Source organism: Artibeus jamaicensis, unplaced genomic scaffold, assembly GCF_021234435.1.
Source record: "Artibeus jamaicensis isolate MK-2021 breed Jamaican fruit bat unplaced genomic scaffold, CSHL_Jam_final scaffold_461, whole genome shotgun sequence".
Classification (NCBI taxonomy): Eukaryota; Metazoa; Chordata; class Mammalia; order Chiroptera; family Phyllostomidae; genus Artibeus; species Artibeus jamaicensis.
This window is the reverse complement of record NW_026522045.1, coordinates 5,641,900-5,663,812: the sequence shown is the minus strand read 5'-3', so window position 1 is coordinate 5,663,812 and position 21,913 is coordinate 5,641,900. Positions and strand designations below refer to the sequence as shown.

The 21,913-nt window shown below is 39.2% G+C and overlaps 1 protein-coding gene across 1 annotated transcript in view; it reads left to right on the top strand.

The window, feature by feature from the left end:
• BTK (Bruton tyrosine kinase) overlaps nt 1-21,913 on the top strand; it is a 30,729-nt gene that overhangs the window by 7,771 nt on the left and 1,045 nt on the right. The window contains exons 2-18 of the mRNA XM_037130999.2: nt 1,038-1,208; nt 1,727-1,825; nt 3,628-3,696; nt 5,236-5,317; nt 11,816-11,944; nt 12,220-12,287; nt 13,534-13,721; nt 14,137-14,199; nt 15,035-15,089; nt 15,375-15,454; nt 15,635-15,762; nt 16,632-16,706; nt 17,193-17,364; nt 17,867-18,083; nt 19,082-19,146; nt 19,737-19,855; nt 20,388-20,545. Coding sequence (XP_036986894.1) covers nt 1,068-1,208; nt 1,727-1,825; nt 3,628-3,696; nt 5,236-5,317; nt 11,816-11,944; nt 12,220-12,287; nt 13,534-13,721; nt 14,137-14,199; nt 15,035-15,089; nt 15,375-15,454; nt 15,635-15,762; nt 16,632-16,706; nt 17,193-17,364; nt 17,867-18,083; nt 19,082-19,146; nt 19,737-19,855; nt 20,388-20,545 — 1,908 coding nt within the window. The 5' untranslated portion in view covers nt 1,038-1,067. The remainder of the gene's footprint in view (nt 1-1,037; nt 1,209-1,726; nt 1,826-3,627; nt 3,697-5,235; nt 5,318-11,815; nt 11,945-12,219; nt 12,288-13,533; nt 13,722-14,136; nt 14,200-15,034; nt 15,090-15,374; nt 15,455-15,634; nt 15,763-16,631; nt 16,707-17,192; nt 17,365-17,866; nt 18,084-19,081; nt 19,147-19,736; nt 19,856-20,387; nt 20,546-21,913) is intronic.

Sequence of the window (21,913 nt, the reverse complement as noted above, 5' to 3'; positions counted from 1 at the left end):
AACCGGCCTGCAACCCCAGTATGTGCCCTGACTGGGAATCGAACCGCGATTGTCTGGTTTGCAGGCCTGTGCTCAATCCACTGAGCTACACCAGCCAGGGCCGTAATGTAAGATCTTGATATAAAGTGTCGGTTGTTTTGTGTGAATAAAAAGAAAAAAAAAACAATGGTGACTTTTTATAACTTCCTTTGCTTTTCTGTATTTCAGTTACCTAAACTAAATCTTTCTGGGGTATTGTAAGTTTGGAGAAGCTAAACAAGTTACATTTTATAAAGACCAGAGATGGCATACCTAAGAGTAAGATTACTTCATCATTTTCATGATGCTGCTTAAGAACTAATCTAAGCAAAAAGGTGGAGAAAAGTCAAAAAACAAAAACAACTCCCTCCCCCCAAATTGTTGCTTTTTTAAATTTTAGAACATAGCTTCTATTAGTTGTAGCTCAGCTAGTGGGTGATTGGCAAAAATTGGTTGCGTGGCCGTTAGTATTCATCCATAACTGCAGGTGCAGCCTCCTTATCCTTATTAAACCCCTCAGTTACAGACCTTAGTAAGACAATGTTTGAAAAATTACATTCACCATCTAGGAAACTAGGAATGGAAAATCCAATAATCTGCTTCAGTGGAGTTCTGGCACCTACATTATCTCTTTTGGGGATATCAGAGTCAACAGCTACACAGAGACTTTTGCTGGTGACAGATTCCGAACTTATTGTAAAAGGCTGGTTAGTATAAATTTGTCTCTAAATATTACCAAGCACACAGGTATATCTCATTTGACATCCAGAGCATTACATTGCCTTACACAAAAACTCAGTTTATGTGAGCTTACAATGTTGAACCAATTCTCTCAATCCAATGCACATCCGTTATACCTAAAAACAGAAAGAGATGGGGAATGTGGAAGGAGGACCACAAAGTAGGAAGAAGGTCCTTTGTTAGCTGTGCACATTTCTGTTTCATTTGAAACTATGTGCCTAGGCTGAAGGGAACCAGGAGAAATGAGGATTAATGTCAAGAACTTTCATTATCAACAGCACACAAGTGAGCTCCACAAAGACCAAGCTATGGCTACAGTGATACTGGAGAGCATCTTCCTGAAGCGATCCCAGCAGAAAAAGAAAACATCACCTTTAAACTTCAAGAAGCGCCTCTTTCTCCTGACCATGCACAAACTTTCCTACTATGAGTATGATTTTGAACGTGGAGTAAGTTTCTCTGCTGTGAAACCTGAGTATCAAGGATTTGGCCTTAGATATTCCTTGGGAAGGAAGCACAGGCTTCTTGGTTGGAGAATGATGGAAGGGACTTCAGTATATTTCAAATTTGGCAAAATGTTTTCTAGCCTAGAATTAGCTACAGCCATGTGGGAGCAAAAATTCAAAGTTACTAAGTAGCTGTGGGGGAAAACTTACCTTGGGATCTGGCCACTTGGTGAGCAATAATTAAATGATTTTTGAAAATGAAATCCAAGACTTGAAAATTGCTTTATTTTTTATGATGAAAATACACAGTCATGTACTCTTCCATAGTATTTGCCCTCCATCTGGCAGTCAAAAAAGAGTAAGATTAATAGATCTGAAATCTTTTTTCAAAATGGTAGGTCCTGATAATAGAGTGTGGGTGTCACCTCACTATGTTGGATGATTAGATAACAAAATCTAATCATCTGATTGCTTAATCACTCTTAATCTTTCTCCATTTTCTTCCTCATTCTCTTTCTCAGAGAAGAGGCAGTAAGAAGGGTTCAATAGATGTTGAGAAGATCACCTGTGTTGAAACAGTGGTTCCTGAAAAAAATCCTCCTCCTGAAAGACAGATTCTGGTAAGAAGAGACCATTGACAAAGCAGGGTGTTGGTAGAGGAGTGGTTAAGAAACTTGGAACGCTTCAATTCTCTGTAAATATGCTGGTGATGCTGTGCAATCTGGAATACACACAAAAAAGCTTCTTTAAAATTTTTCACTCTGCCATGTACTGATTATATGGAGTCTCAGCATCTTTCCTTCAGATGTAGAACAACTCACTTATCCTGGAAAATGTGTAACAAAACATCAAACCAAGATGGCATCAAACCAGGTTTTCAAACTGATCAGAGATGGTTGGTTTTACTCCCTCAGTTACCAGGATCAGATTTACAAGCTTGAGTTAGTCTGAAAGCTAGAATCCTGAGGCCCTGAAACATGTGAGATTTTAAAAATAGCTCATTTATTCTCCTCTCATTTCCCACAGCCTTTCTTGGACATACCACCTACTGAATTAATTTTTTAAACATCATTTATTTTTCTCTGGATTACAGAGTAGTGAATATTTATTATAGAACTTTTAAAAATATTTAAAAGTCACAAAAAGAAGATAAAATCATATATTATTTCATCAACCAGTGAAAACAACTACATATTGGTGCATATTTTTCTCCACTAGCAACACATACATCTGCACTAATATATGTGATATATTTAAAACACAAAATTATACTATATATCTTGCTTTACAACCTACATTTTAAATTTAGCAATATATGAAAACTTTTCTCATGACAATAGATACTCTTTAATATCATGAGTTTCATAACTGCCTAGTATTCTTTATCATGGATGTACTGTATTGTAATTTGTTTAACCAATCCCCACATTTAAGTTGCTTCCAATTACTTGATATTTAAACCATGCTGGAGGAACATCTTTATATGTTTTCCTTATAATAAATTCCTATGAAATCTGTGCACTTTGAGTTTTTTAATCTTTTTATTCTATTTTTGTTTTCTAGAAGTGAAATTTGAATTTTATATACTCCTACGAACTATGTATGAGAATATCTATTTCCCCTCATTTGTTTCAATACCAGATATTTTAAATGTTTGTTAATTTGGAAACCAAGAAAAATGGTACTTCATTGCTGCCTTATTTTACAAATTTTTGTTACTCATAAGGTTGAACAATTATACATCTACAGCTAACTTGTATTTTCCATTTGTGAATTGCCTATTAATTTTTTGCCGATTTTCTATTAAAATATATACCTTATTCCTAGTACTTTCTTAGAGATTTTGATATATTAAGCATATCAATCATTTAACTGTAATATATGTTGAAATTATTTTTCCTGATTCTCATTTATCTGTATATTTTGTTTATGGTATTTTACCATACTGGGTTTCAAAGTCTATATCATCAAATTAGTTCACATTTTACTTCATCATTCTAACTTTTACCATTATATTAGAAAGGCTTTGACGCACAAGATTGTATAGTCATTTGTTTTTTCCTCAGTGATTCAGGGTTTTTTTAATGTTAAGCTCTTGAATACACTGAGAATTTACTTTAGTGTATGGTATGAAATATCTACTTAACTCCTCCCCCTACCACTAATATTAGTGGTTAAATGTCCCAGTACCATTTATTGAGTAAACTCCCTTTCCACAATCATTTAAAATGTCTGAGGTTTTTTTTTAATCAGTGTATTCTGGATCCTATGACTATATGTCTTTACTGGGAAGCAGTCACCGAGAATCTGCATTGTCTGTAAAAGAGCCTTCTGGAGTTACTTCAAAGAACTCATGGTACCAAAGAAAATCCAGGAAAGAACAATGAATGAACCAATAATCATGGTTCCTTTTTCATTACAGAGAAGGGGTGAAGAGTCTGGTGAAATGGAGCAGATCTCAATCATTGAAAGGTTTCCTTATCCCTTCCAGGTGAAGTATCTTCTCCTACCAGCTCTCAAATGTACCTGTAATGTAATCACTAGGGGTAGAATGAGGAGCAAAGAGAAGGGAAACAAAAGTTGAGGTGGGCAAGGAGACTGGATTGAGAAGTGAGACTGGAATGATCTAAGAACCTTTGCTTTTTTATTTTCCACATCTAACATAGTTTCTTTTAGTCTTTGCACTTCAAACAGACTGCATAATGGCTTTAATTCTGTTATAGTGTATCTGATATATGATAACTGCATTGAGAAAGATGCTGTTTGTCGAGTAAGCATTTCACTTCCTTCTGGTTCTGCATATCTGTCTAATGGTGGTCATGTGGGTTGAAAAGTCAGAAAAGGAGAGGGCAAGAGTATTAGGAAGTTTGATATGGGGAAGGATTATTAGACTTACATATAAACCTAAATTCTATTCTGGCCTTATAAACATATGTTTGGTAGATGCATTGTAAGCCATAAAGGAGAACAAGAGATTCAATCTTCAATTTGGCTTGCTCAAGTCTTGAGAACTCTCTAGGCTACTCATCATGAATATAGCAGCCTCTGCAACAGTGAAAGCCAGAAAGGGAAGTGGAAAGTCTCAGGGGAGAGGGCTTTCTGTCATGGATTTGTGAGCAGAGCAAGACTAACAAGTAAAGAGAAAAATGTAAAAGGATCTTGTTAATGTCCTTAACTGTATCAAAGTTTACAAAACCTGTGAAGGAGGGTTTTTTAAACATAGTTTTGCTACCATCGTATTTTAACAAGATAATGTTGTTTGGCTGGACTAGTGGAAAAAGTTAAGCAGCAGATAATTCAAAATTAATTTACATTTGACCTTAGAATCTACTATGTGAAGTCTATTAAGTCTGTAAAACATGTAATATATTTTATACACCTGTACAACACCTAGTACAGTGCCTTGTACTTATGAAGTGTTCAAAAATATTGACTCTTTAATTTGATGAGAGTGCTTAATATACACTTTATTCTTTTTGAAGTAGATTTGTAGTTCCATGTTTGGTTTACAGTGGCTAATATTGGCAAGGAGAAGCCACTAGTCAGTGAGGGGAAAATTAGTCATGACTTAAAATTTGGTTCCATATTATCCAGGTGAATAATCCATATATACTAACCAAGACCTAAGTTATATAAATCATTACTTCAATCCTCCTCTACACAAACTTGAAGTTTAATAGGATCATAAAATCGCCTTTGTTGGATAAATAAAAATTCTATCTCCATCACAGGCTGAGGGAAACATTATGAACTAAGTTTAGACATGAATTGAAACATAAGTCAGGAGAACCTAGTATTCAATATATACTAAAAGTTAAGACCTTCTGAATCCTCCATCCCTGGATATGAATTGCTTAAGGATTGTACAGATAGTTCACATGATCCCAGCCCAGCCACTGACTGAAGATCCCACCTTTCTTTGTTTTCCACTGTGAATATGCAAAGTTGTAGCTTAAAATTAGTTATTTCAGGGTCTTTCTTCTTTTATTCTGAATCCTAACTGCTAAAATCTGTGTGTCCATTGCTCCAGGTTGTATATGATGAAGGGCCGCTCTATGTCTTCTCCCCAACAGAAGAACTGAGGAAACGTTGGATTCACCAGCTCAAAAATGGTGAGAATTATTTGGAAAATAAACAACTTTCCAAAGAAGGAAAGATGGAGGAAAGAAAGGAGAGATGGGGTAGGGGGAGAGGGAGAGGAGGGTACCACACACTAGGCTAACCCAATTCCACCACTATCTCTGTAGGGCAATGTTGTAATTGTAAGTATTTCCATTTCTTTATTTATAAAAAGTCCCATTTTAAAAAAGATTTTATTTATTTACTTTTTTTAAAGAGAGAGGAAGGGAGGGAGAAAGAGAGAGAGAGAAACATCAATGTGTGAGAGATACATGTTTGCCTCTTGCATGTACCCAATTGGGGACCTGGCCCCCAACCCTGGCATGTGCCCTGGCTAGGAATCGAACCAGTGACCTTTCAATTTGCAAGCCAGCTCTCAATTCACTGAGCCACACCAGCCAGGGAAAAATGTCCCATTCTTTACACTGATTACAAGGGTAGTATAGTGTGGCATTCCATGGTTATTGCAATTTTTTGAATCCCAAGTATGTGTAATACCCAGTTCAAAAAAAAAAAAAGATGATTGTGGGAATGGTTGTAGTCAGAGTACAAAACCTGGTTCCCTGCCCTCTTCTACCACTAATAAGCAAAGTGATCTCTGGCAAGTAGGCCAACAAGTTTCTTTCAGGCTTCCTTTCTTTTTCTGAATTTGGAATAATAATAATGCCTGCTATATCTACCTCCAAGTTTGTCCTAAGTGTCAGATGATGAGATATATGTGAAAGCACATGAAAAACTGTAAAGCACTGTACATATCTTCATTGCAGATAGTTTCCAAGGAATTATTTCATATTCCTAGCTTTATGAGGATCTAAACTTGAATATAGTTTCAGCATTTCATATAAGCCATACAGTGTGCTCAGATAAACTCGACCATAAATGCTTGTAGCACAGGATGCATGCACACATATTCATGTGTATATATAGCTACATGTCAAGTGACTGAGAGATTAAGTGGTTGACTTGGCATCAGGAAAGCCTGCCTAGAGAAACAGGAAGGATGGCAGACTGATAACGGCATGGTTGAGTTATTGCATGACAGCCCTTTGTCTTAATAACATTTAGATTATGATACTCAGTAGCTGGTTATACCAGCTCTATCCACTCCCTTGAATGCAAGTCAATTGTTCAAAATAAAAATTATCAAAATTTTCAAGCTAAAAGAGGAGTAAAGAAGAGAAAGGTCATTTATTGGACTGTTGCTATGTGCCAGACACCAAGCTAAATAACTTATATTTATTTTCTCATTTAATTCTTATAGCAATCTTGGGCAAAACAACAATAATAACTAATGCTTAATGAGCACTTACTATGGGCCAAGTAGTTCTAATGTACTAGCGCATTAAACCCTCAAAACAAACTCATGACGTGTGTATTATTCACCTATTTACAGAGAAGGGACTGACGCTCAAAGAGGTTAAGTAATTTGCTCAACAGCACACAGCTAGTGAGTGGGGAAACGTGGATTCTTACCACATATCTAGGTCTATATGACTCCACAGACTAAAGTCATAATACAGTTTTATGCTGCTTGGTTCTCTAGCCCAGAAATTGCACCTGCAGTTGGGTGCAAGATACAGTCATGTACTGCGTCAGGGCATTTTGGTCAACAAGAGACTATTTCATAACAGACTACATATATGACAGTGGTTGCATAAGATTATTGTGGAGCTGAAGAATTCTTATGATCCAGTAACATCATAGTGCAACCCATTACTCACGTACTTGTGGTAATGCTGGTATACACAAGCCTACTGAGCTACTACTCATGCAAAAGTACAGAAATATAACTATGTATAGTACATAACACTTGATGATAATAATAATAAACAACAACGTTACTGGTTTGTGTATTTACTATACTACACTTTTATTGTTATTTTAGAATATACTTATTCTACTTATAAAAATGTTTGCTGTAAAACAGTATGCCATTTTTACACGAGCAGCAGCTTCAATACATCTAGTGTTTACCACATCTCTGTATTACATAATTTTCTCTTGTGATTGACTTAATCTTGTGTAGTTTTGTATAAGTAGCATGCTATATAGGCTTGTAGCCTATGAGTAATAGGCTATAACATAAGCCTAGATGTGTAGTAGGCTATATCATTTAGGTTTGTATAAGTACAGTCTATCATGTTCACACAATGATGGAATTGCCTGATGACACATTTCTCAGAACCTATCCCCATCATTAGGCAGTGCATGATTCTATTCTAGAGTAAGGCTATGCTGAGTATTACAAGTAGGTGATATCTTGTATCACACAGTTTAGTTCTTGGTATGTTTTGAGATAAGAGGCTTGCTTTAGCCCTGGAAGTGCAAAACAATCAAATGTTTCAGTAGTGCTTATTATGATCCAGGAGCCTCTAAGTTCTTTACCAGTATTAATTCATTTTTCTTCATATTAACCATATGAGGCAGTTATTTTTATCATCCTCATTTATAAATGAGAAAACTGAAGTACAGAGAGATTAAATAACTTTCACAAAGGCACTCAGTTAATAAGTGTCAGGATCTGAATGAACAGGCTATTTCCAAGCCAGGGAAATATTTACAGGGGCTTAGATAAGAGCTCCAGAGGGCATATATATTTGTATTTCTTTGTTTCTCTCCACAGTGCCTTGTACACGGAAAGACCAATAAATAGTTGTGTTAACTGATTTTTCTGTAGGAGTACACAACCACCACTAACAAGTACTCCACATTGATGGAAAGCTAAGATTTAGTTTGGAAGTAGTGGAGGGTGGATATACTAGCTGAAGGAGAAACAAAAGAGAAAAATGAGCATATACAAGTTAGTAACTCCTTTACACTTCAAGTACTAATTTCAAAATCAATTGTAGGTTAGCCCAACAAAAATTAATTGAGTGCCTACTATATTCAAGGTGTCAGTAATGGCCAAGAATAAGAATAACCAATTGTAAACTTGTCTTAATGACACAGATGTTACTCTTACTATGTTAATTATGCACTTCTATTAAAGGTCATTAAGTAAGTAAAATTACTGTAAAAAATAAAGCCAAAAAAACAACAAACAGAAAACATAACCACTTCAGTTGGATCATTACTATGGGTAGGTACAATTCTACCTTCCCTTCCCTTCTTATGTTTTGCTGAAGGCATTTTTTTCCATTTGTTCCAAACCTGGGTGTATGTCTTGCTTAACCTGCTTGGGCTGACAACCTGAGCCAAAAAGTAGATGCCTTACAACCAAAACCACAGTTGCTGAGAGATTTAGATGCAAGTTCTAACAACTCCAGGGCAGAACTAGGTGCTAGTAATGCCAATAGGGTGATAGTCTAGGAGCCATAAAATCCCGCTCTAATGATGTTCTCCCACTTTAGGGTAAAATGAACCAATTAAAAATCATTGACATGAGAAGGCAACTTCATCAGAACCTTGGCTGTCTCTCTGTGAAGAGGCATGAGGGACCCTTCTGAGGTGCTAGATCTGAGTGGTGGTTAAACAAATGGTAAACAAGTAGTAGACAAATGTAGTTAGCTGTATACCTTAGATTTGTGCACTTTAGGATATGTAAGTTACATCTCAATTTTAAAAAGGAGAGCCTCAGGTACCTCATATCCATCTGCCATTTTCTTTTTCAGTGGTACCTTCCATGCAAAGATTGTATGCCTGAGGACTTAGCCTTAGGCTCTCTTCTTCCATTTCCTTGAACACAGCAGTGGACACTTCTATGTTATAGCACCACAGATATTTGGCTATATTCACTCTAGAATCTTTGTTTACTCAATCTCAATAGAGTCTATCCTAATTGCAACTTTAAAAATAAGCAAATTATGTGACCTCACCAAAATGAATAAAAGAGTGGCTTTGGCAAAACTCCAACATCCAGTATAGGGGAAAAATTCATTCATTCCTGAAACAGATTTTTAGATATTGTCCTGATAAATATGGATATGAAACACCAATCCATCAAGTACTTAAAGAATGTGCACCAACCATTATTGCTTCCTTATGCACTGGTGAAGTAAACTGTCTCTCCTAGCCTTCCTACTTGAACACTGTCTTAGCTGTCAGAACAAAATTATATAGACCAAGTGGTTTAAACAACAAACATTTATTTCTCACAGTTCTGGAAGCTGGGGTGTCCAAAGTCAAGGTGCCTCTGATTTGGTTCCTGGTGAGAATGCTGGCCTGGCTTGCAGACTGGCTACTTTCTCACTACATTCTCACGTGGCACAGAGACAAAGAGAATCTCTCTCTTGAGTTGCTTCTTACAATGGCATTAATCCCATCATGAGGATTCCACTCTCATGATCTAATTCCCCCTCAAAGGCCTCCTCTCCCAATACCATTCCACTGGGAGGCTTCATAATATGAAGTTTGGAGGACACAAACATTCAGTCTATAACAGATACTCTGCTTTTGCAATTCTCTCCTAAGTTGCCGGAAATACCAGCTCTGGATTAGCCAACAAAAAAGTGGCATCATCTTAGAGTGACCTCTTAAAAGGCAGACATTATTTGGTAATGCAGGGTGGGTTCTTTTTTTAAAAAAAATTTAAATTTTTTTAAAATTTATCTTTAGAGGGGGGAAGGGAAGGACAGAGGGAGAGAAATACCAATGTATGGTTGCCTCTCATGCGTCCCCTGCCAGGAACTGGCCTGCAACCCAGGCATGTGCCCTGACTGGGAATCAAACCTCGATTGTGTGGTTTGCAGGCCCACGCTTAATCCACTGAGCTACACCAGCCAGGGCCAGAGTGGGTTCTTAATGCGTGTGCTGGAGGCAAGGGCAAGAAGCCTTATGTTCCCTCATTAGCATATTACCATAGCTTAGTTTATCAGAGTAACTAGTTGTTAAGAATTCTTGGCATATCTACTGGTGTCCAGACCTGCACCCAAGGGCATTCAGACCCCTGGGTGAAAGGTAGTGGTATGAGGGGTTAGGGGACAGATGATGGAATCGATTAGTTCTTGATGAGATGAGTATATGGAATGTTGTTTAGAATTGCCAGTACCTAGTAATAATAAAAGTCGGATAGATGTTTGGTTGGTTTTACTATTATTTTAAAAATTCTCTATGGATGATGCAGTCCCTTATAGCTTGCACCCCATCTGAATAGCTCTCACTACCATGCAATGGTGAAGGGGAGTGCTGAAAAAGAGAAGTCAGAGTGGGCAAAGTAGAGTGGTTAGAAATTTTCAAATCCATGTTTAGAAAAACATCAAGATAGCACTTAATTTTATTTTATTCATTGATTTGAGAGAAAGAGAAAGAAAAACATCAATTTGTTATTCCACTTATTTATGCATTTATCAGTAGATTCTTGTATATGCCCTCATGGGGGATCACTGAACCCACAACCTTGACATATCAAGATGACACTCTAACCAAATGAGCTACCTAGCCAGGGCACCACTTTTTTTTTTTTTTTAAGACAGCACTATTAATCCTTTATACTTGGCCACCAGAAGCTTCTAGGTCTCCTCAAAAGCCTTAAGTGGGTAGAATATGACTGACAAGCTCTTAAGGACCGGAGCTGGTCTCTAGTGAGAAAGGTTTTGTTTTGTTATCTTTTAAAAAAAGTTATGTAGGGATTCTTCTTATCAGTAAAGACTGAAATGTGTACATCCTCAAATGCGTATATCCTTAGACCAGCCTAGGTATTTGCCACAATGCTAGCTATTGTCAATTATTTCAGTTGTCTTTGCTTCTCTGTTATCTAACATGATCCCAGGATGACTTGCCTAATTAACTTCATGTTAAGGTTCTTGAGATGTGACAGTATTATACTATAATCAAGGTATGAGTAATGACCACTGTAATACCAATTCCTCCTATCTACAGACCACTTTATTCTTTACAAAGTATTTTGGCTTCTGGGAGATCTGAGTCTCACAAACCTGGAACAGAAATGGAGCTACTGAGTTTATCTCCCACAATGAGTTAAACCCACCTTGGTGGCCCTAGGTAGATTGAAACCATGTTTATTCTAGACAGCATGTAGAAGGAAAATAACTTTCATTTGCCCCTGAGCTCACTCCATTGACTAGTCTATGAACGCAGAAGGCATGATGCAGAAGTTCTTACTAAGATAAATATTTCTAAAAGATCACTTAGGGAGCTGGGACATTGGTATATTGAAAGCTGGAGTAAGAGTTTGGCTTCGCTGAATTGCGTCCCTTTCTGGAAAACTAGCTGCCTTGCAAAAAGACTGTAATGGCTACATGGGAAAATGTAGATAATATATTTTTGGTTTGGGGCTCTGGAGACATCAGATATTCTTATCATGTTGGCCAAGAGATAGTCATCCTGATTGACCACTGAAAAGAACTGCACAGAAAATCTCTGGGGTCAGGCATGGGAGTCAACTGACCCTGTTGTCTGCTTCCCTTCACGTGGCTGATGAAGGGGCAGTTGTTTGAAGCTCACCACTAAGCTTAGTCAAAGAGGAAGGAAAACATGCAAATTGTGGATTCTCCTGCATGTCAGATGTGATCTTCTTTTCTCCTCTGTTACAGTAATCCGGTATAACAGTGATCTGGTACAGAAATACCACCCTTGCTTCTGGATTGATGGGCAGTATCTCTGCTGCTCTCAGACAGCCAAAAATGCTATGGGCTGCCAAATTTTGGAGAACAGGAATGGAAGTAAGAGATCTGATCAATATTATTTCTCCTTCCTTTGATTCTATCACCCATTCTCTCAAAGATCTATCAAACCCAGGTTTGTACATTTTAGCCATAGCAAGAAGGGGCTGAGGGGCGCTGAAATTCAGCTGGTGCTCTGTTCTCCAATCTGTAAAACCTGCCACAGGGCTGTACCCACACAGACTTTTCCTATTTTGCAAAGTCTCAAACCAAACCTGTCTCCAGGCCTTTTTCTAATATGCATTCTGTATCATCTTTAATATCTTATTTTGTAGGTTTGAAACCTGGGAGTTCTCACCGGAAGACAAAAAAGCCTCTTCCACCCACACCTGAGGAGGACCAGGTATACAGGGGGAATTGGGTGCTGCTACAGCTCAAATAGAAAATTACGGTCACCTCAGAAAATACGCTGAAGTCTTAGAATTTCCCTGAGACTTAGTCAGGGACTAGGTCTCTAAGACTAAGTCTCTTTCCTGAGACTAAGTAGTGTTAATTGATAGTCCTTCTGAAACGTGGCATTTGTCCTTCTAATTAGGACTTCCACTTTCATTGGAAAGATAGAGGGCTATTTGGAAGCTCTTGACAACCATTTAATTCAATCACCTGTTCGAAACAAAACAAAACAAAGCCCTATTTTTTAAAATGAAAAATATTTTCAAACATTAAGTTGAAATAATTTAATAGGGAGCACCCATATACATAATACCTTCATCCTACCACTAATATATTACTTCAAACTTGCTTTTCTTGGTTACATTTTGAGGTCTAGAAAGCCCTTCCTCATATACAGGCAGACCTTGGAGATATTGTGAGTCTGGTTCCAGACCACCAAAATGAAACGACTCATAATATTTTGCTAGTGGAGGGTCTTGCCTTCAATTTGTAAAAAAAACCAGAACATCTGTGAAGCACAATAAAGGAGAGCAGAAATCATTATGCTCATTTTATAAACAATGAAACTGAGATTCAAAGCCACTTAGTAGACCCATGAGCCAGTTTAGAGCCAAATAGTTTTTCTGACTGTGTTTTTCTCTGGAAGCTTTAATAATACTGATGTCTGGCTCTGGCAGGTGTGGCTCAGTTGGTTGGAGTGCCATCCCATAACTGAAAGGTTGTGGGTTTGATTCCCAGTCAAGGCACATATATAGTTTGCAGATTTGATCCCTGATCCAGGTGCATACAATCCCTGGTCCAGGAGCATACAGGGGGCAACCAATCAATGCTTCTCTCTCATATCAGTGTTTCTCTCTCTCCCTTCCACTCTTTCTAAAAGCAATGAAAAAGTGTGCTAGGGTGAGGATAAAACAAAATACTGATGTCTGGGTTCCATCTTCAGAGATTTAGATGTAATTGGTCTGGGAAACTGCTTGGGTGTCAGGATTGTTAAACAAATGTTCCCTACATGATTCCGATGTGCACCGCAGACTGAAAACCCCTACATAAGTGCTTAAAAATGGATGCTGAATAAATGTTTTTATTATGCCTGATTTGGGTTATAATGGTGTGTCTAGTAAGCCAGATAATTGGCAGAGAAGAGAGTACTTGACGTCTAGCCAAACCACCCTACTTTTGTTTTTGTATTTACACAGATCTTGAAAAAGCCACTGCCTCCTGAACCAACAGCAGCACCAGTCTCCACAAGTGAACTTAAAAAGGTTGTAGCCCTTTACGATTACATGCCAATGAATGCAAATGATCTACAGCTGCGGAAAGGTGACGAATATTTTATCCTGGAGGAGAGCAACTTACCCTGGTGGCGAGCACGAGATAAAAATGGGTGAGTCTACAACAGCCAACCCTGAGCCTTGTTTAGGCTGCCCATTCCACAGACATACAAAGTCCTGCAGCGTAATTTCCCTACTTGGTATCCCAATCAGAAATTGTTCTTCCCACACCAGGATGAATAGGCTGTCCCTCCAAGTGCTTCCCAGAGTGTAGCTCTACATGCGGCCATCTCTCTGAGATTGTAGAGTCTGGCCCACATATTGTCATGCGCAAATCACCAATGCCACATGTGCAGAAGCTACACATTTCCCTAGCCATGCACCTGCAACACAATCCTCTTTAGGGAGGGACATCGTTTGTGTACCCCCATTTCAGATTTGTTCTAAGCTCGGGGATATGGGCATATGAATCTGTCTGTCCCCTAGGACGGGGAGTGCTGGATGACCTACACAATGTCTTCTCTACAGGCAGGAAGGCTACATCCCTAGTAACTATGTCACTGAAGCAGAAGACTCCATAGAAATGTATGAGTGAGTATGCTTATGTTTCCAGTGCACAATCTTCCAAGAGAAATAAAATATAGTATATACTTTTTTTGTAGTTTCAACAAAATTTTGGCCCTGGCTGGTGTGGCTTAGTGGATGGAGCACCAACCTGTGAACCAAAAGGTTGCTGGTTCAATTCCTTGTCAGGGTACATGCCTGGGTTGTGGGCCAGGTCCCCAGTTGGGGGCATATGAGAGGCAACCAACTGATGCATCTCTTGCACATTGATGTTTCTCTTCCTCTCTTTCTACCTTCCTTCCCCTCTCTGAAAGTAAATAAATAAAATCTTTAAATAAAAGAAATTTTCTTATAAAAATTTTTATTTCAAATACTTATTAAAATCATTGCCAACTAAGTCAATGATGCCACCACCCCGTTAGGATCCATGTCTTACCCTCACCATAAACACCCTTTGCTTATGAGACTTAAAGAGATCAACACACCCTTAAAATCCAGAAGAACTACACTCAAAGATAGAGTTATACAGTCTTATAGGAAACATTTTGAATGGGTGAAAATGTCAAACTTCTGCCATTGTCTTTTCTTTTTAATCATAGAAGTAGATTTTCCTTAAGTGCCCTATCTCTGATCCATTCCCTGCAACCCTTTACCATCTGTTTTTGCCCTCTACTTCCATGAAATTTCAGTGCCAACTGGGCTTTGAGAAAGGGATGCAGTTGTGCTTTACACATGGTAAACAATAAATAGGGGTTGAGTGAATTGACTGAATTACCAGGATGAACAAGCCTTGGAGGGCACTCTAATCCCGTAATCAATTACACCATGACCTAGGAGCTACTCAAGTACTCTCCCTTTACAGGTGGTATTCCAAACACATGACTCGGAGTCAAGCTGAAGAACTGCTAAAGCAAGAGGTAAGTGAGCCACCACAAGCAAATGGTATTCTCTTGAACCAAAAATGAGTATACTGAATTGAGGACTTGCTCCTGCCCACCACTTCCAGACAAGGAAATGTCAAGGTCATCATTTTAGGAGGTCCTAATTAAACTTCGGTATCAAAAGCAATGAGTTTGCAGATGAATCATGCAAGTTGGCAGTGAAATCAGGAGTTGTTCTATTTTATTCCATGTTTGGGCTGGTGGGGTACAGATGTGAGCAACACTTCCTCCTTACAGTCAGCTTCTTTTTTGTTGTTTCAGGGGAAGGAAGGAGGTTTCATTGTCAGAGACTCCAGCAAAGCTGGAAAATATACTGTGTCTGTGTATGCTAAATCTACAGGGTGAGTGCTACCGTTCCAAGGCCACGGGGACAAAACACAGGGGAGCCCTCAAAACAGCTCTTTAATGGTGTGCCCCTCCTAATTCCTCTGCCCCGGAAACTCAAAACTCATCTCACTTCACTTCTTGCACCTTGGGTGACCCTTGATCCCAAGTTGCTGACTTAGAATCCACTTCTTCAGGGACCCTCAAGGGGTGATACGCCATTATGTTGTGTGTTCCACACCTCAGAGCCAGTATTACCTGGCTGAGAAGCACCTTTTCAGCACCATCCCTGAGCTCATTAACTACCATCAGCATAACTCTGCAGGTGAGTATTGGGGCCACAAAAGAAGGGTGTGACAAGTGCCAGAAGAAGCAATTCAGAACAAGGTAATGAGGGGAATACTAAGCCTAACAGGGCAGTCAATACAAATTAGCTGTCAAAGCCAGCCCCTATGATGCTTGGTGGAGGTCAATAAAAGAACTTGTGCCCATAGGAACTGATTTCTCATTTGAAGATTTATGCTCAGTGCTAAGGAAGGACATAGATGAGAGTGGTGATTAATGAAGCAGCAAGTATTCATTGAGTTACTACTGTGTACTCAGCAATTTCCTCAGTACTAGAGGAGAATGCAGGAAAATTATTAACCAAGGTCCTTGCCCCAAAATTAAATAAGGTTAGAAAATATCAGAAAACAGCTTGTAAGTACAGTAAGTCCTCACTTAATGCCACTGATAGATTCTGAAACTTTAAGCAAAACAATGTGTAACAAAACCAATTTACCATAGGCTAGCTGATATAAACAAATGTTAAGTTTCTATGGCAGCACACCAACATTATTTTAAAAATGACATTATTCAAGGACCTGCTGTAGTGTAAATATTCTAAAAATTGGAAGATTGGTAAAAGAAAAAGCTTCATGGAGAAGGTAATAATATGAGTTAAGCCTAGACTGGGAGATGGGGATATATTTAGTTGTGGAGTGTATTTCAATGAATATTTTCTCTTTTTGTTGTTTCTGAAAATTCTTTTATGAGAGAAAAACTTCCAGAAAAATTTAGGTTTGTGAGCATCTTCTGGTATTCAAAATTTACTACAAAAGGGAACATCAGAAGTGTGAGGTTTTAAATGAGGGCGTGTGAGGTATCCCACCCCCTATGCTGCATGACGAACATGACCCCCTCTGTATGTTTCAGGACTCATATCTAGGCTCAAATATCCAGTGTCTCAACAAAACAAGAATGCACCTTCTACTGCAGGCCTGGGCTACGGTAACTGCTTATTTCTCTAGGGTAGGGTGGACTGTCCAGATACAAAGACTGGCTTTGGTACACCAATTAGACCTTGACTGGCAAGTGTCCTTGCAACACATTATTCTGCACCAGCTGTCTCAAGGAAAATTAAAGCAGAGCCAGACAAAAGTTATTTAATTATTTTATCCTTCTGGTGGCTCCTACTGGGACTGCAAAAACATAAACTCATAAATGGATTATTTTTTAAATTATGGTTTTAAAAAACATAATCATAAAGCATTTTAAGATGTTGCTTTTATGGCTGACTTGCACCTAAAATTCCCAGATTCCTCTAACCAGTAATCCCTTGTCCCTGAGATTTACCTGAGCAAAGATGTATTAGTACTCCTGAGAATTTCCTTTTTACTGTTTGCCTATTTCTACCTTCAGTAGGGATTCTTATCTATTGTAGGCATTATTCATATAGGACTCCCAAAGACTCACACTTAAACTTTGTTGTTATAGGATCCTGGGAAATTGATCCAAAGGACCTGACCTTCTTGAAGGAGCTGGGGACTGGACAATTTGGGGTAGTGAAGTATGGGAAATGGAGAGGCCAGTATGATGTGGCCATCAAGATGATCAAAGAAGGCTCCATGTCTGAAGATGAATTCATTGAAGAAGCAAAAGTCATGATGTGAGTTATAGCCCAAAGTAAACTCTCAATCCAGTTACTGGAGTCTAGGTATTACCAGAACAATCCACTGTGATTTAACATGACTTTTAGTGAAGGAGATTTGGAACCAGGGCCTGAGATCAACCTTTTATTGGTGGGAGTCCTTATTTCTAAGATAACCATTTATCTGCCTTAGACATTGGTTGAGATTAGTGTTGATCATGGGTGCTTACCATCTCAGTAGCATTTCAGAGTGGTTGTGGAAAATGAAACTTTCCAAAGGAAGACTGATTCTCATTTACCCCTTGATTTGTTTCCTGTTCTATTGATGGTCTTCAAATTGCTGCTCACTGTCACATATTAGGCACTGTTGGAACTTAGGGTTGGAAGGAGGAAAATCAACTTGCTGTCATGGTCCCTTATCTAGCACTCTAATCCCAGACCAACCCCTTTCTACCCTAGCCCTTTTCTGACTGGTATGCAGAGCCAGAAGGGCAGGACTGGTTCATTATCTCTCCTGTAGGAATCTTTCCCATGAGAAGCTGGTACAGTTGTACGGTGTCTGCACCAAACAGCGCCCCATCTTCATCATCACTGAGTACATGGCCAATGGGTGCCTACTGAACTACCTGAGGGAGATGCGCCACCATTTCCAGAGTCAGCAGCTGCTGGAGATGTGCAAGGATGTCTGTGAAGCCATGGAATACCTGGAGTCAAAGCAATTCCTCCACAGAGACCTGGTGGGATCTCAGAAGTATTGGCCTGGAATCAAGGGCTGAGGGGGTGGAAGTAGCAGAGGAAGACATATCATACATGGATGAGGAGGGTTGCTGAAGCTATCATTTCAGTTTTATCTACAAAACACTGAAAGTTAGGTGAGCCTCTGCCCAGTAGTCAGTCAGTCAAGGATCTCCAGCCTCAACATCACAAGTCTTGCCGTGGTGGGAACTAGAGTACTCACTCACTTCTAGCCCCGTACCACACTAAGGAAATAGTGGAGTCCTTCAGGGGCAGAAGGCCAATGCTGCTTCCCAAAGGGGCTGCTCCTGGCCAAAGATCATCAGTTGGTTACGTGAGTCACAAACTGGGGCCTGTGGGTATATGTTATTTTTTAATATTATATATTATCAAACACTTAAAAAGAAACATTTCATATTTTTTTAAAAACTGAATTCCCGGCTTCTCTTGAAAGTCTGTACAATCTTGTAACACCAGATCCACAGTCTCACAGACCATGCTAACAGTAGGCTGGAGCTGAGGAGCAGCTCCTACTTTAGACAAGCCAAATTCTCTGCAATTTCCAGCCACCCTACTTTACTCCTCACTTTGCCTGCCTGGCCTCTAGAGGCATGAATTTGTGCCCCTGCCTATTTCAACCAGGACAAGGCTCAGAGGGCCCTAGTACCACTGGCAGAAAAGCAGAAATCAAAGCTCTCTTGCCTTCTGTTCTCCCAAAATTCTCTGAGTGCAGGATGGGGTGTTGAGGAATTGCCAGTGTGAATGAAATGATTCTGCATGTCCTCAGTGTTTTGCTTATTACTACACATATCAGGTTGCTTTACATGTGGTGGAAATACATCAACATTTCTCAGTGTCAGCTGTCTCCTATAAGGTGGAAAGGTGTCTCTAGTTCAAGGAGATGAGACTACCCTGGCTTCACTCCCCTGGTGGGCAGAAGTTTTGTGCCTTTTACCTGTGTGCCAGGGTTGGAGTCTCACTGCTATCTGTTGTACTACAGGCAGCTCGAAATTGTTTGGTAAACGATCAAGGAGTTGTTAAAGTATCTGACTTCGGCCTGTCCAGGTAAGTGTGTCTTTTTCTTCTTTCACTCCAAAAGGAAAAATAGCACAGTACAAACTTAAGGAGACATTACAATTTTCAATCCTTTGCCTTTCTTTTTCTCATTCTAGTCTTTTTCAACTTCTTTCTTTCTCTGAATGATTTGTCGCTTCTTTCCTCCTTTTGTTTTATTGTTATATTCCTTCCTTCTCCTTTCTCTTTCCCTTTTTAAGTGAATTTTCCCAGTGCCTATCTTGATCTCTTAATCCTGTTGACTTTATTCGATCCCTTCTTATTTCCTAATTAGTTTAAGTCTCACTGGGCACTACAGAATAGAGGGAGGGAAGGAGAAGGATAGAGAACAGAAAAGGATAGAGAGGAGGAAGGGAGTACCTATTAGGTCTTATTTCACTTCACCTTCACTGTAACCAATTGTCAATCAGGGAAGCTAAGTCAGATATAAGAACAGGAATATGTTTAAAAATAACATTTTAAAACACACTGGCTGGCCTGTAGGCATGTATTTGTGCAATTCTTGTGACTGTGCCAAGAAAACATAGATACATATCAAGCTCTCCAAATCCTAACAGTAACGAGTCCTGAATCCTTTGCAGGTATGTTCTGGATGATGAATACACAAGTTCAGTGGGCTCCAAATTTCCAGTCCGGTGGTCTCCACCAGAAGTGCTTATGTACAGCAAGTTCAGCAGTAAATCTGACATTTGGGCTTTCGGTGAGTGGATAAGATTATGCAATAGGGAAAAGACTCAGGCAGAGGAATGCAATAGGAAAATTGATACTTTGCATCCTGCACAAAGAGGTAATTTGTTCTTGCTTTCATTCCTATAATCCTTAGGGAGTGCTTACTATGTCAGGCACCCCAGGATTTCTGGGAATAAAACCAGTAAATTAGACACAATCCCTGCCTTCTTAGAATTTATAATATGTTACAATGAGGGCAACAAACAATTCATTCAGTATTTGATGGCTTCTGAATACTGATTATGTACCAGCACTCTGCCAGAACCTATAATGACAGAGACAAATAAGATGCTATCTCTCTCCTGGAGGAGCTAATGGTCCAGTGCAACCCTGATTAGCCTCCAGTGTAGTCAGTACTATGGTGGAAGTTTGGACAAAATGCAAAAACCACAGAGGGGCAATTCAGCTGAATCTACTTTTTGAGGTTGTTTTAGGAAGACTGGGATCCCTAATACCTGAAAAGACTGAAAACTGACTTACTACATTTTTTTTTCATTTCCTAGGGGTTTTGATGTGGGAAATTTACTCTCTGGGGAAGATGCCATATGAGAGATTTACTAACAGTGAAACTGCTGAACACATTGCCCAAGGCCTGCGTCTCTACAGGCCTCATCTAGCTTCTGAGCGGGTATATACCATCATGTACAGCTGCTGGCATGAGGTAAGTGCTTTATTGGGGCCTGTTAAATTATTTTCTTGTACCTAGTTTCTCATTTAGCCAGCCAGGCACCCATTCCCCGCTCTCCCTGACTGCATGGAGCTGCAAACATTTTAAGACCCTAGCCTGCACCATAATCCTTCTATGGCCATAAACTTTCCTGGGCCCACTCCAATTCTCACTAAAGTATTATTATCAGACTCCAATAACAACTCAGCTTTAGGGATAAGGGGTGATGTGAAGCCATGTCACCTAGTATATACAGGCAGCCAAAGGCACTCAGACAAATGTATGGCATTAAAAATGAAAAGTCATTAAAATGTGCGTTCATTCTTTTGAGAGTCATTGGTCCTTTCTTCTACTTTACTGCCAACCCTTCTGGCTGTGTCTCTAGGTGAGATTTTAAAAATAAAGGTGCTATGACCTGAAAGGGAACAAAAATAGGTAGTGCTATTTTAAAAAATGGTGCATTTTGGGGCATATTGTATTTTGAAAACAAAGAACCTGTCCTACTATTACTGAAATGCTTTGCTGCTATCACCTTTGGTTCTTCCAGAGTTGCCTTCTCCACTCTTCAGTAGATCCTTGGCAACCTTAATTTGGCAACTTCAATATTTAGTAAAATAAAGGCTCAGCTTTTAGTTCTGCCCCACTAGAAACAGAAAGACAATTTCCAACAAACACATATGTGAATCTGGAGCCCTTTTGGTGGGGTAAAAAGTTGGGGACCTGAATCAGAGCATGGAATCTTTTCCTTCAAAAAATGACTGTAGTCACAAGGAAAGTATGGAGAACCTCTTGGAGCCATTTCTCTTCTATCTCCTGTGCCATTCAGGATTAAGGCTGAGTGGCTATGTTCTCTCCAAATTAGGATATCCTCACTCTGTTAGTTAACTGTTTCAGAGAGGCACTTTCCCCACAGCCTGTTTAAAGTGGTAATCTCCAAAGTGGATGTACATCAGAATCCTTGGGGAACACCTAAAACTATAGATGACTGGGTCCTATCTCCAGAGATTCTGATGAGGTTTGTCTGGAGTGGAACCCAGAAATATCTTTTTAATTTTTTTTTAATTTATTGATTTCAGAGAGAGAGAGAGAGAGAGAGAGAGAGAGAGAGAGAGAGAGAGAAAGGGATGGAGAGAGAGAGAGCACCACTTGTTGTTCCACTTATTCATTAATTCATTGCTTGATTCTTTTCTGTTCCCTGACTGGAGATTCAACCTGCAACCTTGGTGTTATCAGGACAACACTCCTACCAACTGAGCTACCAGGCCAAGGCCCCAGAAATTCAGATACTCATCTAGGTTTGAGAGCCACTGATTCAAAGGAACAAAAATTGATGGCTTTTTGGTTCTGATAAATACCTCAGAG